Source organism: Pinus tabuliformis, chromosome 9 (genome assembly GCF_031772625.1).
Source record: "Pinus tabuliformis cultivar Carrire ecotype Pingquan chromosome 9, CPIR1, whole genome shotgun sequence".
Lineage (NCBI taxonomy): Eukaryota > Viridiplantae > Streptophyta > Pinopsida > Pinales > Pinaceae > Pinus > Pinus tabuliformis.
Window position 1 is genome coordinate 792,342,336 of NC_142307.1, and position 16,830 is coordinate 792,359,165.

Consider the following 16,830-nt stretch of genomic DNA (forward strand, 5'->3'; position numbering starts at 1 on the left):
GGGTAGAGACTGATCTAGTTGGTGTTAGTGATGTTCGACCATAGAGGTGGAATCACTTGGTTGAGGGTTGAGGTGGTTTGGCCTCTAGAAGCCTTAGTTTGGTTTTGTCTTAGTTTATTCCATGAGATCTCACATTCATGCTTGGAATATGGTGCGGGGGTGATTGGTTGAAAGAGAGATTTGGTTCAGCTCGATCTATGGTTGGGTGGTACATGGAAGTCCTTGACTTGGTTGACATTTCCATATGTTAGTATGAGATATTTTCTTATTGTGATCTATGAGCATATGTGTTGATTATGATGGTTATCTTATCGTTGAGTTGCCATGGTTTTTATGATGGTTATTTGTTGGTTATGATGTATGTTATCTGACTCTTGTCATAATTTGTTAAGCTATTGATGGTTGATGAACGCATGGACTAATAAGTGTTATTGCAGCTAGTTAGAGAGGATTTAGAGCCTTCTCAGTGGTTCTCGAATAAGACTCTCAGTTTATGATCAAGCATGAATTCATGACTTGTAGCTTACATGTTTGCCATATGTTTGATGAAATGTTTGCTATGGATTAGGCATCTATTGGTCAAGTTGTTGCTTCAAGTTTGAATTATTGTCATTGTCATCATGTTAATTATGATTCTGGAAAGTTATAGACAATTTTGGGCAGTGGTCTGGAGGTTAGCCTAAAAAGTGGCACAGATTCTAAAACCGCGAGCACAAAACTAAGTCTTTGAGGCCATAACCACATGAAGGCAGGCTTATCCATGTGGTTGGAGCCTCATAACCGCATGCATGCAGTGTTCTGGGTGCGATTGTGGACTCAAGGCAATGAAAAAGAGTCTCGGCTCATGGATTGACCACCTGGGGTGGTTTGCAAGCCCTGAGAGATCTCTAGTTCCTGAGGGATATGTTAAAAAGTGTCAAATGTTCTCCTGCAAGACCAAGTTGGCTTGCAAGAAGGGAAGTCGGCTTACAAGTAACAAGTTGGCCTCATGAACAACTACTCAATGAAAGCCTATATATAATCCATCGACCTCATTTGTAGAAGCATCCAAGTAATTTGATCAAGCAATCAAAGGAGTTCGATCACCAAGAAAAAGAAAGCATAATAGCCAATGAAAAAGGGAGAATAAAAGGAGAAGATAAATTTAAGTTTTGGGATCTATTTTAGGGTTGAATCCTCCCACATGTGTGAAAGGTTTATGGAATCACTTGTGCATAAAATTATAGTCATCAAAGGATTTGAAATAAGGTGTCTAAAAGATCAATTTACTAGCCAAATTATCAAGGGAAAATAATCAAGCCAAGTGAAGAGGAGAAGATCAAAAGTTTGCCCTAATCTACTCACGTGCGAATTTGTAATGATTTCAGGAAGGTCGAAAAGTGCAGCCTTGAAGCAGCAAGCCGAAATTTTGAATAAGTGGCAGAATTATGAAATTCTAAAGCAAGTTGACTTGGGTTGACTTTGTGAGAAGCAAGTTCATCAAAAAGAGGTTTGACTTGGTCTTGGAGGAGACTTGGTCAAGGGTCTTAGGTCTTGGAATTCATCATTTGAAGATTTTATAGGAAGATAAAAATTCTTGTGGGTTTCCCTCTCAAGAGAAGAGGTTTTGGCCCTAGGTTGCAACCTACATTTTGTGTCCACTTGTCTCATTGATCTTGATAGTTTGGTAGTTGTTTGATGATAAGAACATTAATAATAATCAAGTAAAAAAAAGCTAACTATAAAGTACGTCAAGTTAAGTAAAAGAACATCACAAGCAATTATCAAAGTAAAAGAACCCTAATCTAGTTTCCCTTGATTTCTCAACACTCCAAAGCCAAGTTTGCAAAGAGCGAGCTCTCTGATGGTCTCTTGTCTACTAATAATTTGTGATGGTGAAGCATATCTTCAACTATTCTTAGTTCAAGATATATTGTTGTATGTCTAGAACCAATATTCAATTCTTCTCCATGGGAGGATTCATTGATGGCACCCTTCTTTGGTGATTGTAATTATCTAGTTTGTTCCTCTTTCATTGTAATTTGGAAATGCCTAAGGATCTTTGCTTTGCTTACACACTATAACATCTGTTGTAGGGTTATTTTTTATCATGAGGTTAGTTCTTTACTTGCTTTCTATACTATATGGTGAGATGAGGTACATAGTTGTTTGCCAACGGGGTTCCTGCTAATAACATAAACCAAAGCTTTAGATGTAATGGCTCATTTTGACTTTATTCTACCTCAATAGTTTCAAAGGAGATATAAGCTCCATCGTATATGCCCTTTCACTATTTTTACTCACTAACGTAAATATTTTTATGTATATATAACATATATTCTTCAATAAAAAACTTATGAATATCAATGTCGAGGTAGAAAGTAATAAATACAATCTAATCCAAAGTGTGTTTATACAATGAAATCCCAATTTGTACATCTAGTATGGCCATCGCGTTAATATTACAACTTGATAATTACTATTTGAATCCTTCAAGTGCATTCTAATCATAATATGTTATAATTTTCAAGTTGTTAATATGTATTTATCATTTGACATCGTACTAAGTACTGCAGGATATGATATCCACGAGATTGAATCTCAATGCCGTTGCAATTACCACATTCAACTATGGGCCAATGGGTGCATATTGCATATAACATAGGTTGCATAGATACAGAAACTAACATGGATACAAATAGTGTCCAAAACAGATACGACAAAATTTTAGAAAATTAGGGTACAATACTATTATGAATCAGGATACAATAAACACACACACAGAGCAACCCTTCAAGCATTTTCTCACATTCCATGAATGGCACCCATGGTAAATATGTCGCCAACAAACATGTGTGCCTAAACTCAAGATACCCAATATAGAAACTCAAGATACCAAATGTAGAATCGACCTTGCGACTTCCTTGTCCAACACAACTTTGGTATGGCAAGTCAAATGACTTGAGCTAACCTTTGGGAATGATACATACATACATATAGTGACTCATGCACACATCAGTGCATCAAAGCCCACCCGTGTCCTTTAAATTTTCAAATTTAAAGCTCAAAGAGGTTGGTTTCATTGTTGAGTTTCAGCAGTAAACAAAGTTTAATTCCCATAGTAAGGGTGGTTGCATACAAATAGATTATATTAAAAATAATGTAGTGCCCTGAGCAAACCCAACCCATGTCCTTTACATGCGTAGCCCCAAAGGTTACTCAATTGGTTGGACCATCTCCGAAAGGCATGTTGCTGACGAGGAAGTCACAAGTTTAGAATGTTTTTCATGAATTTCAAATTTGGAGATAAAGCCAAATCCATGAAATGACCAATGAAATGTTTCAGCTGTCTTTCAAAAGGCATTTAGTGAATCGAAAAACGAAAAAAAACAACACAACTTCGAGTGCCTAGGAATAAAGTTTCCGATAACATAGCATATAGCATATACCTTGAGATATAAAGCCTTTTTACCATTGAAATGTTAAAATTGCTTAGAGAGAGCAAGTAGTAGATCATTTGATGTTTGGTATCGACATAAGAAGGCATTTGCTTCCATACTTTCAACAGACTTTCACGTAGCTTGATCATTAAGTTCTTTGTGCCTGAACCAGGCAATATACTTGCAAACAATTTTCAGTGCAAGCTCAAAGTTGTAAGGTACTTACTTCCATTTTTTGTAATATATTATATCCATTGATTTCTCTGTGACTGAAACTGACATGCAGATTTGAGCAAACTTCCAAATGATAGCACAAATAAGGGACTGACAGCATCAATTGCCTACACTTTTAACCACAGAAATTTTTTCTCATTGCCAGAAAAAACCAGTTCTAGTTTTGAGCTAAAAGACTCTTCCTAAACGCATGTCTGTCACTACAGTTGCATCCATTTTTCTTTCTTTGTCTATTGATGTTTCAGTCTTCTCCAAGACTTTTGCCAAAGTTGTACGATTGTTTCCCCAAACAACATCAGCCCATTGTTTCATCTTCTCCGCTTCTCCTGCCCTATTGCGTTGAGGTAACAAGAGTTGCGCATACCCCCCTGCGCATCACATATTGATATAAATACATATGTAGCATCAGCATTGACAACTGCATTTGCAAAACAAAGATTCTGCATTACTGCTTTTCTTACTTACCTCTTGCAAGTGCAATCACATCTTTTTGGTCGATCTCCTTGGAAATACCTGCCCAGAAGCAAAATAGGTAAGATGCATCAAATGTGCAATCCTACAAATTTGTGCGTACACTCGTTATCAGCCTTTTCCTCTCTTCCGTCTTGTACAAATGATAATGAATACATACCTTCCTGGTCAAGAGATGGGGCTTTCAGCATTACCAATGACCGTCTATAGAGACCCTGATAAACATTGGTACATGCACAAGTACTTAGTAAAGGTATAGAGTTAACCTTTGAATAGACGTGCTTAGAGAATAGGACAAACTTTACAGAAATTATCTTCTAACCTCCTGAATCAGAAAATAACTAGCACCTTCTGATCTTCCTTTATGGCCAAACATGTCCGCTATGCACAATAAAACAATCCCAACCTTCTGATTGTGTCCCCCTGAAGTGATTTAAGAGCATCTGTCATCTATTGAAACAGGAAGAGGTCTGTAGAATCTTTTCTCGTGCAACTAGAAATTTGGATTGACAAATACACTAGCTCAACTGAATCTAAATTACCATTCATTGACCTTTTTAAGTAAGTAGTATGAAGTTCCTATCTTTATGAGAAAAAAATAACAGGAAGTGCACATGCAGACCATAATATTCCTCTGCTTGCTTCAAAACCTGTGTTAATCTCTGTTCTGCTTCATCAAAATGCCTGAAATATGTTCAAACACAAGGTTCTCAGCAGTACACTTTAGTGATGCACACACATTTTCAATGCTAGTTAACAAGGCTATAAAGACGTAATACTTTTACAGCCTGATTTAATCTTCAGAAGAACTACTGTACTGTCTCACTGATAATAATGAATCACACAAATCAGAACAAACTTGAAGATGATTCATGGGTATAGGATCATGTAATAAGGATTGAAAATAGCACATTCCAGAAAGGGGATATATGTGGACCATGCACGATGACTGAAAATAGCACATTGGTTTTTCAAGGAATGTATGCAAAGAGAGCTTAAATTTTGAAAATGGCCGTAATATCTTGTCACCATTTAAATAGGATTGTTTTGTATATTTCTTCTACAAGGCACTAATAAGGCGTATGAACAACCTTCTCTTGAAATCAAAAACCCCTACTAACAAGTTAAATCAAAAGAAACCCTTGGGTTACAAGCCAACCCACTAACTTTTGATCAAAAGTGCAAAACAAGTCCAACGTGTGAGGTGCTAGCCTTCAAAGGTTGATGTCATGCGTGAATTATACTCCAAATGTCATGCATTGGTTCCATGAGGTGTCAAATGTGGTGTAGTAGCATGTAAAAATCATGATTTGAGGGTTGGCCTTCAAATTCACCTCAATGGCTCTATGTCGTCCCAAAATCCATCTGAGGCACTACAAAGTGGTCTCCATGGGTTTCCAACTACTCATAATGTCCATCTTTGCTCCAACTTGAGGGTTTTCCAAGTGCTACTAACCCTCCCAAGTCTTTGAAGGTGAGACCATCCTCATCTGGTCCCTGAATCAACTACCATCCCACATAAGGTGCTAAGGCCGGCCTAGTGGCAGGCCGGGCCCTGTTGGTTACTAAAGTTGCACCTAAATTTTTTTGAGGACTCCATGCCCAAGGATGTATCAGAAGCTTCATGTACCATTAGAGATCATCATATCATCAGAATTTTTACTCTACTTCTCATCTTCTATTGTACCTAGATTCCAAAAGCCCTACAGGAGTGATGTAAAGTGATGCTAGTATGATGAGTTTGAGTCATGTAACAGCCCTGGGTGGCCTAGGACCTTGTCATCAAGTGAATCTACTCTTTGAGGTTTTTTTCACTTGGTTAATTATCATTTTCCTCCAAGAATTTAATAATTAATTGAGTTTTTTCCTCCAAGCATAACCCCAAAGCCAGAGTACAGCTTGATGGTGAGGCCTTGGGTGAGTCCTAGTGTCTAGAGTCATTGTATATTACTATACTAGATTACTCGTAAAATTTCATGGAATTTGGTTAAGTTTAAAGGTCTTTTTTTAAATTTCCCACTGGGTGGAAATTTGAATAAAATTTGAATGTAATATGTAATAATCGATGTCTATAGAAGTTGTATGGGTTATCTGTGCTCAAAATTACACCTGTCGCCCTCAAATTTTTACTATGACACACTTTGAGGGGTAAAATATGTGTTCTAGACCCTCAAAACCCACTTTTCCTAAGTTTAGTGGGAAATCGGGCAATAAATTAAACTAGAAATAAATTAAATAGAGATAAATAAATAGCTCAATGTAACAAAATGACATGGAAATGACTTGGAAATTATCTCAAGTCAAAGGACAAATGGAAGATGATTTGGCATCATGCATCATAAATACATGGCCCACTCAAGGAAATCAAATTTCTTAGCATTAATTCAACAACAGGTGACTTGGAAAATCAAATTATTTGAGGAGTTAATGCACGTGGGATATTTGGAGGATATTGATTGAGATATTCTTAGGATTTTGTCTCCACTTATGCTCCCTCTTCTTCACACTTGGCACATCATCTCGAAATTGAATTTGGCTCAAGGAGATTACGCTGAGCTCATTGGAAGCATCTACATGAGGTGTCATCACATGGTTTGATCTTGGAGTTTGACTTGAGTTAGCTCCTTGATTGGTTCACACTTGGATTTGCTCATCTTCACACTTGGAGAATTTGATTTTGCTTGAGGATATCTTGGTGCCACATATGGAATTCGATTTGCATTGGTGGCTACTTCATCTCTCCACTTGGAATTCAATTTCTATATTGCAATCTTCACCATGGCCATTTGTCACTTGGATGCTACATTGGGATTTTCTCCCATTTCTATATATAATAGAGCTTTGAGCTATTGGTTACTAGCTATTGTGCTCGTGGAAGCGTTGCTACTTTGTACATTTTTCAAGAACTGCAATAAAGACTTTGGGGGTCCATTCACGGGTGTTCTTCCTTTGGAGCATGGTGCATTGTGAGTTATTGGTATAATCTCTTCTATTTATGCTTTGAGTTATTTCATTTTCCATGTACTCTTGTAGACTTGCTAGTGCAAAGTTATCTTGCATTAATATTTGATTTGGAAGTAGGCTCTAGATGTTGGAAGTTCTAGTTTATTTTCCAATAAATTTTTAGAAGTTTCAATTCACTGTTTGCTTCTCTAAATCTATATGGACTAGCGTGTGATTGGAGTATTGTAGAGGAATTATTTTTGTTGGATCAAGCGTGAGGAGAAGTGTTTGGGAGACCAACCCACTCTTGCAGCATCCTCAAAGGAACTCTCATTAGTTATTTCGATTTTCATAGTTCATCTTACGAAGAAGTGTTCTTGCGGGGATTCGTTTGAACATAGCTTGTATACAAGAAAGCATTTCATATTTTAAATCTTTTCAAATAGTGTTTCATTGATATTATATTAGCTACTTGAGAGAATTTTCTAAACTATAGCAAGTGATAGGGTTCACTCTCATCACTTGATTTGGTTTCTTGTACATTATGTGTATGATATTTATTTGTTTTTACATGTTTTCTCTACACTGATTGTGTCTTTGTTTTGTAGCGAATAGTTGGAGTGTTGATAGCAAGAGACTTGATGAAAACTCTAACTATTTTCTTGTAGGACCTCTCAAGCCTTCAAAGTTCATCTTCTAGGAAATCGTGGGCATTTGAGGAGGGCTACCATTTAGCTAGGTTGTGGGAATTTGAGGAGGATCTTTCACTCGGTTATGTCATGGACAAGGAAAACTAGCTCCCTTTCTTGTGCAAGATTTCATCCACCATTGGAGGCTAATCTTTGGGATACCAAGAGACACCTAACATTTTCAAATTTGAGAGCATTCTTATTGTACTTACCTTAATTTCTAATTTTGACTTTCAAGAAGGAAATCTAGTGCTTGAAAAACCTCATATGTTGTAAAAGATTCCTCTTGAAGTTTTAGTTGAGATCCTTTGGAAGGTTTCTCATCTTTGTAACAATCTAATAAAAAGGCTTAGTTTTTCTTGTGGGAGCTTGGGTTTCACCCAAGGCATCATTTTCTCCTTATTTAGAAGGAGAAACATGTGGGTGGATTGATCTTGCATTGTTTTCTTAGTTTTCATTTTGCATGCCTTAAGAATTAACACAATCTCACCATCACAATCTAACTTTCTAAATTTGATTTTGCTACTATTTTCCATTTTATGTCTTGCATTTGAAGTTTTGTTTTTAAGTACAACTTGGGATTTCACTTTGGAGCAGCTTATTTCATTATATGCAAGCATCTCAATTCATGTGGAAAAATTTGATTTAGTTAATTTGACAATTTGCTTCATGTTTGCCTCACTATAGGCTCATTGGTTACTTGCTCATTTATTTTAAAGTTATTTGCTCACTTTTGCAAGCATATCATACTTTGAAGCTTCATCTCATTTCATTGTTTTAGTTGGTTGATCATTGATATATCATTTGTTAAAGCACTTACTTTGAGCAACTTACAATCTTATGTGCTTATGAAGCTTATGTTTTTGTATCTTGTACAATTTTGAGCAATTATCTAAGTTATCTCATTGAGCATATTTCCATTTACTTGAGGCATTTCCTTTTACAAACACTAATAAACTTACTTGCATTTCATTTAGGCATATTAGCATAGCTTGCATTTCTAATGAAAATTTACCTCCAAGCATAAGCTTGGTTGAAAGACATCTCTTAAGGACCCGTTCATTTCTTCAACTTAAGGGACATAGACCATCTTATGGGGTTAACATAGTGACCTTGCAGTCATTAGAGCCACATTGTTTGTGGCACTGGAGGCCTCAAGTGTGTTGGATATTCCAAGGGAGGTATCGTTAATATAGCTTTGGTTGTCTTTCATTGGATCTCCTTCCACAACTTGCATAAGAGACTTGTTTCAAAATAGTCGAAAGAAAGGTCACACCTAGACTAAGCATTTAGATTAAAATTAACCAAGATAATTGCATTTAATCTTAGTTTAAGTGCATTTCATGCTAACACATTTTACTATTTTACTTGCAAATTATTCATGTACTTGTCATTGATGAAAATGTTTTGAATTGATTATTTTTTAGGCAAGTATCATCTTGTTCATTTTTGCAAGTAAAGTTTTAACTTGTTTCCTTTGCAAGTCATTCTATATTGTTTCCTTACATGCTTTGGATTTGTGAATGATTATATATTTTGAAAGCATTTCTTGAAAGCAGATTTTATATTTTGCATGTGATATCATATCTTGCTAACATCTTGTGTTTGATTGACAAGGTTACTTGTGTTCCAATTTGAAACACTTCATTTTTCTTGAGCAAATATTATTTATTTTTAAGCAATATTGAAGGCATTGGTTTTATGTATGCTAATCTTTGATTCATGTGTTGATGGTTATATATTTCATTTCATATTGTTCATTATATTTGCTCATAATCTCAAGTAATCCAAATTTGACATCTCCTAGAAACCTCACATCCCCCATTTTTAACTTAGTTTTCCATTTAGGGACCACCTCCTTTAGCTTACCTAGGAGAGAGCTTAAACGGAAAGAGAGTTGGGAATAGGTGACAACCCCATCTCTTAAATTTACCACCAACCACACCTTTTAGGGTTAAGGGCTTTTCTCACTAACCTAGATGTGTGTGACAGGCTGCAACAAGTCGAAGTATGTCATCCTGAATAATCACCAAATCTAGTGTGAAGTGGCAAAACGTTTAGGGTGCAATGCGTTCTCAGGGTCATGTGTGATGTGTTGTTGCTGCTAAGGGGCCCAAGGCTTTCAACTCTCCAACTTTTAGTGCCAATATACTCCTTTGATGTCCTAGGTACCTATGGGTAAGGTGCCCAAGGCATGGGTTGTTGAACCACCTAAAAATGACCATATAGATTCTAATGAAAGCAATCAGTCATTAGGGACAAAAACATTATTACATCTAAAGTGAACCAAGCTTGAATGTAATGGACTATTTAATACTTCAAATAAGGATTCCCTTCCAAAATATGGGCCTTAAGTAAGCAATGGTGTTTCCTCCCTAGGTAGGAGTGGCTAAAGGACAACCCTATTAGTTGTTTCCAACCCCTAAGGAGAGGTAACATTTCCTCAGTCCAAACTTCAATTGATAGGTGTTAGTGGATAATAATGATGGTATGGAGGGGAGAAGAGCTCATGGCCAAGTGTCATGGCCAAAGGAACAAGCATACTAGGAATCCACATCCTCGGTGTATAGATGTGAGGAGGGAGCAATCGTGGATGCATGATTTACCAACTCAACCTTTGTTTTTCCACCGCTCTTGTGCACCTTTTACTTTTGGTTAATTTTTCTTTCTATTATTGCTCATAGCTCACAAGGGTTAAAGCTTGCTTTGAATGATATAACAGTTGCATTAACCCTTAATGATGAGTCATTTATTGCTCATCGGGATTGGGACATGCAAGGGTTCCTCTTTATGATATAATGGAGCAACAAGTGCTCAAGAACTCAGTGATGGCCATAAGAAGTGAGGTAGAGTTCATGTTATGACTTTGCCCACGAGCTAATTTGTATGTTCCGGCCATTTTTTGCATTTTGATATTCTTTCTTTTGATTTTGTTTTTGTGGCCATGATATGCTTTTTTAGTCTCTTTTAGTTGCATCAACCTCCTAGGTTAAAGTTTTGAGCCCTACCCAGGTATGAGGATGTATAGGTGCCAAATCCCAAGAACTAATGGTCAATTGAACCTGAAGAATGGATGTGAGATAAGGGCTTGTAATGTGAGATGGAAAGTGTTAGGTATCACAAATGGATAGATGGAACAAAGCTATCTCAATCAAGGCTTCCCAAGTAGTGTCCCTCCTATACCCATTGGGCCATTAGGGGATGTTCCACTAGACTAAGATCGAAGATAACCCCCCCATTTAACATGAGAGAACAAGATCACGATCAAAACCCCTCTGTCTTCTAGGTCACCCCATGATGTATATCAAATGCCCAAATACAAGCAAGCATAAGCACTCAAATGTAAGATGATTAAAGTACCTTTCGATCGGAAGCCCACTGTCATGTGATCTTACTAGATGGGTGAGAAGCATATGGCTGATGCGAGTGGTGGAAATATAGCAGATCATCAACTAGTGGTAGTTGTCAAGCGCTGCATGGCTAGCCAGCTAGCTGCGAAGAATAGGAGAAAAGTTTTCTCCTAGAGGATTAACCATTTTGGTGGGTAACAAGACCCAACTCTACATAAGATTAGTTGTAGCCAAAACATGAAGGAGGGTTTATGGATACTCAATTCTAATACAAATAAGAGAGATCAAATTCTACGAGTTGGTTTCTAGTTACCCAACTCCATTATAGTCGAGAGTGGGCTTATATATACCCAACTCTAATATAGCTCACTCAAATACATTTGAGAGTGGGTTTATGGATACTTGACACAAAAATTAGCTAGCCTTGACCAAGACACACAAGTCAGTGGATACCTAGCTCAATATAAATGCAGCCACAACCAAAAATGAAGAATATACCCCTATGGTCAATATCCCCCCCTTAATTTGAAAAAGACGCTTTAGAGAAAGGCACACATCATAAGATACATCCCTCCTAAACAATATCCAAAGACTAATATTATGGTCAAGCAAACAAAAAGAGTACTGATGGCTAAATGTTTGCACAATCAATGCAATACATCGATAAGAAGTCTTCAAACAATGACTCAAATGTCGCCATGCCCGATCATCAATCCAACCACAAGAAACTTGTGTAATCAAGCTTTGCCTCTGTTGTATAATCTTGTTGTACATTTTATTGTTTAGTAATGAACTAAAAAATAAATCTTTTGAAGCCATGGTCAATGCTTTGACCAAACCCATTATAAATTCCGGTACTAGTATGCAAAAAAAGAATATTATCATATTTCTAAAAATATAAGGTGTGTCCTGTAATGACTGTGCTAAATTAAGGAGTCATTAACTAAACTGTAAACCTGTAACGATTACTGAACTGTTTGAAACTGAAAAAAATTTACTGAACTGGTTGAAATGGTATTATTGAATTGATGAAGTACTTACCTGGCCTGCTACCGCTGTTGCGGTGAGGGTGCTTCAGAACTGCTCCAGCTGCGGTGAGGGTGCTTCAGAACTGCTCCAGCGGTCTCATTACCGAATAACCAAAACCACCCAGCCAAACCGAATATACCTAGATACTCGATCCAGTATGCTTCTCGACCGATGCATACCGTTCCCCCGTGCCCAGAAACTTCCAAAACAATCAAGGCTCAATAGTTCCGAATCATAACCAGTATGTATAAATTTCTCCTTCCTCCTCCAGCAGCACCCGAATCAGTTCTCCCACACTCAGCAAATAGCCGCCAAGGCCAAGAACACCCCCCGGACTCCCTTTCTTCCCCCTCGGCCTCTTCTTATGTACCCATTATAAGCGGTGGTTCTCTCTCCATCTATGAGTCCACCGCTTCCCTTCCCCACGACACCTGCTCAATGTGCCCTTTTGTATCTCTCCTTCAGGATATTTTGATATGAGTCACTTTACTTTGATTAAGATTTTTATATTTTTAAATTAAAAGTCCTAAGTTCATACATAGGGCTTTATTTGATTTAATTTATCTCTTTAATAATCCATTCATACTTTATTTAAAAATTGCTCAAAATAGATAATTATATAACCGGATTTTTAAGAATTTACATAATTCTTTTCATTTATTTTCTTTATAACCCTTTTACTTTACACTTTTAAACTTAATAACATTGGTAAGCACTCATTAATTTAAGTAATATGTGCTAAATGGGTGAATGCGTTTTTTCTATACGGAGGAGTGTCAGGATATTTATTATTTTAGGTAACTTAGAATATAGCTACTAGTGCAGTGCATGCGATACATGCATATGTAGCTATCATATGCATGCATCGTATGCATGCTAATATTCTCGAGCTCTCTAGATTAATGATGGGTCATTACATACACCCCTCCTTCAGAAAACTTCGTCCCGAAGTTAGAGTTCAATACTTATAATAGTGATTAGTACATTCTTGCTCGGATTGAGTATTGAGGTTAAATTTTTACTTAATGAGAGAACACTATAAAATTGGCATTTTGAATACTTTTAGTTTTATAACTTAATGATCATGTTTTACTTCATCAGGCCCCCCAGGCTATCACTACATCATCCTATCCTTCCTAATCTCTTCCGCTCCCATCCTATCCGTCCTCTACTGGAGTATGCCATGGCGTCAGTTATACTGACCTTACCATTCATAAACTCCAAGGGTGACAGCGTTGGCTATACCGACCTGATCCCTAGTAGGCATCTGGCAGTCATCATCACACGTCTAGGGGAGCGTGACTCGCACAGTCCTCCCATGACTCCAGGGTTCGGAGGATAAACGGTGGGCAACACCTCCACCCCTCCCAGTAGAATCAGGGTTAATACCCTATCATGGAATCTCTTTGAGCCTTAATTGTTCTGAAGTTTCTGTCATCACGTGGTCATTTCGGTAATGAGATTTTATCTGCAATCATAAACACTTGTCCATGCATTTATAACATGTGCATTAATATTTTCAAAAACACATAGCTTATGTATATTTCATACATGTTATCTAAAGTATAACATACCTTGCCATAATCTATTCATGTCATTAGCTTTCATATTCATAATATAATCATTCTTTCGTGTATTGTTTGTGCATAAAACTCATGACTTTAAATTTGCTAACTGACACTTGATTTTTGATCTTACGAACACATATCGTTATGTTCCAAACTTTCATTGATCTGAATGTGTTTGCTCCAGTAACAACTAATTGGGTTATTGTCTTACTTGGTAACAAAATGCATCATATGGATAGTCATTAGCGAAGACAAATCTCAATTCCTTCTTTTTAACAATACTGTTACTTGTTGTGTTCTTTTATATATAAATTGATTGAAATACCTAGCTCAAGTATGGTATGCAACACGTTTGGGAAACATATTTTGAACTGAATATTTCCTTTAACCATAATACACCGAACATTGCTCTATGTTTAAATAGTAGTACTCTTTCAATACCTTGGCCCTATGGGTTGAATTTATGCTCATGGAACCTTTGCTCAGGTTGTATTCATCACTTATCTATTTGCTAAATTAGGTCTGATTGTTACGCAAGAGCTTAGCTAAAACAGCTACTAATGCTTTAAAATTAGAAAATATGTTAACCAAAGGACCAGCCAGCTGAAATAAGAAGGAATTTCCACGAAAACAAAACAGATGAGAATAGATAATTTGGAGCAGGTTGTAATCAAATTGGGTGCAAATCCACATGATTCCTCATCAATACAAGCCTTGATTAGATCAAGAGTTACAGATATTCAAGTGCTCAGGAGAAAACTCAAAATATCAGCTCTAGCGCATGTTCAAACACCAGAGACAGTACAGAAAGAGAAACAACAATTGCTATCCCTGATTATCGACCAAAATAAACAGGTATGAAAACAGGATCAAAAGTTAAGTAAAAGAGAAGAGTGAGCATATATGTGCAGCAATCACTGTCGAAGCAACGACTACAGAGGGGGATCCATCAGAGAAGTTAGCAGAGACTTTGTCACGACTGAGCATTAATATCAAGAATTTGATAATCTCAAAAGATGCTTTCTATAAAGGATAATAAGATAAGGGATTTCAAGGATGAATTAGTAGGTAAAAATGCGATCATAAATAAGGAGCAAGAAATAAAGGTTAAATGTAAAAAGATTTTGATTAGTTCAGAAACCAATTAACAGGTACACAGTCACTTGGGGTAATTTTGAGTAGGGAAGATATTATATGTGACTCTTTAGAGGTCTCTTTTGAATGTTATTTGTCCACTGTATATATTTTCTGAAGTAAAAACTATTAAGAAAACACCTACAGAAGTTTTCATACAACTTGAAGAAAGGTCTCATAGAATAATTTATACAAACTCAAATACATCTCCTATGTCGAGAAGTCAAAGAGAAATATCTTCGTTGTTGACAGGTACAGAGGAGTGAGTCCCCTGGTAATTATAAAGGAGGATGACTAAACATCAAAATGAATATCTAGAAGATCGTAAGAATATAAACATCATTACCCATTGTTTGTCATAGGAGCATAAATCATAATAAAACGAATCCATCCAAGCAAAGTATACCAATACAAGAGAATAACATCAAAATGTTCAAGAAGGTACTTATCTCTAGAGAATATGTCAACTCCTTTTGTTCAATTCTTCAAGGAGTTAATCTCGTCCATATTATCATCATCAGGAAGTCCATATCCTCAAGGAATTCACAGCATCAAGGAGTCCATATCATATCATCAAGGAATTCACAACTTTAAGTAGCATCTGCTTTAAATTTATGCCTTTGAATAATTTCAAGTATATCATACAATGTTGCAAATATCATGTAGGTGCTTACATCACCCAGGGACTGTAAGGACTTAGGAAACTCGTAAAAATTATCAGGGAATGAAAATGTTGACAACTCAAATCAAATCAAAATATTCCCCTAATGAAGTTACATTCACCTTAATGTTTTCAACATGATCCAAAATAAGATAGGTAAAGAACATGTCTAATTTTCAAGGACATTTCCGCTTGATAGAAGATGAATCAAATTTTTCAACGGATTTTTAGATAAAAGTTAAGTGGCATAACCATATATTAAGAAAAGGGTTTCCAGGTATAAGCAATTCACAGAGGTAACTGCAGATTTCTGGTAGAACCAAAACTACAATTATGCCTAGGAACCGGAAGGGACAGAGTAATAGTCACCTTATCAATTTAGAGATACACACTAAGGTAGCTGATAGACCCAAACATTAAGGTTAGAAGACCAGAGAAAGGCTAGATTAGACTATAAACAACAACAGATAATGGTTCAAAACCATGAGGGGCATACCATCTTACTAAATAGTTATCCCATGCAATCCAGATCTTATATAACTTATATAAAGATGTCTGTAAGCTTCAAACTAAAATGCTTTCAGAGGAATATGCTTTTTGAAAAAAAAAAAAAAAAAGAGCTTGCTATAGTACTCTAAAGTCTAAACCATTTAGGGGATAAGTATCCCTGAAATAAATGTTTCATGGAAGCCAAATAGCCAGAATATTTGCTGCCTTAAATATACCGATGACACTTTCAAACTGATGTGAAGCAAGTCTAGAAATTTATAGGAAGAGGGCATTATCTTTTCAAACACAACTATGAGTAAGCACATTAAATCTCCGAACGGTAGAAAAGATCTTTAATAGCATCTCCTTATGCTACAGTTCTAGCCTTGTAGCAGTATCTACAAAATCTTGGATTTGCTTCATGGTATTTGTTTTCCATATCTCTCTGTTATGTGTTTTAACATTATATATCTCACATTCAAATGTAAAAAAAATTTTTTTTTGAAAGTTGTTGTATCTGAATATGAAACTATATCAGGCTCCATAACTGTATGATGTATCCTGGTAACTTATCTGTAACAGTTTGACTATGGGAATGCAAACAATAATAATAGTGACAGTAAGAGGAGGAATCTTCCTAGACAAACACGAAAGGCACAAGCCATGAAAGAAAACCAGAATTGCAACAAGAGGCAGCATAAAACTTCAACAGACTACCTACCGAATCACAACAAATGACAGCCAATCCAGATGTCATATACAAAGTACAAATCATTTTTGTCACTCAAATGAAGGTTTCACATTCTCTCAAACAAGTGCTCTTGTATGGTACAGTTTCCATAT

The 16,830-nt window shown here is 36.4% G+C and overlaps 1 protein-coding gene across 1 annotated transcript in view; it reads right to left on the bottom strand.

Annotated features, from left to right (window-relative positions):
• Positions 1-3,429: 3,429 nt before the first annotated feature.
• NDP1 (Tetratricopeptide repeat (TPR)-like superfamily protein) overlaps positions 3,430-16,830 on the bottom strand; it is a 309,667-nt gene continuing 296,266 nt past the window's right edge. Inside the window, exons 8-12 of the mRNA XM_089445760.1 lie at positions 4,747-4,808; positions 4,447-4,547; positions 4,285-4,339; positions 4,119-4,166; positions 3,430-4,021 (exon numbers count right to left, since the gene is read on the bottom strand). Of these exons, the coding sequence (XP_089301886.1) occupies positions 3,822-4,021; positions 4,119-4,166; positions 4,285-4,339; positions 4,447-4,547; positions 4,747-4,808 (466 nt within the window). The 3' untranslated portion in view covers positions 3,430-3,821. The remainder of the gene's footprint in view (positions 4,022-4,118; positions 4,167-4,284; positions 4,340-4,446; positions 4,548-4,746; positions 4,809-16,830) is intronic.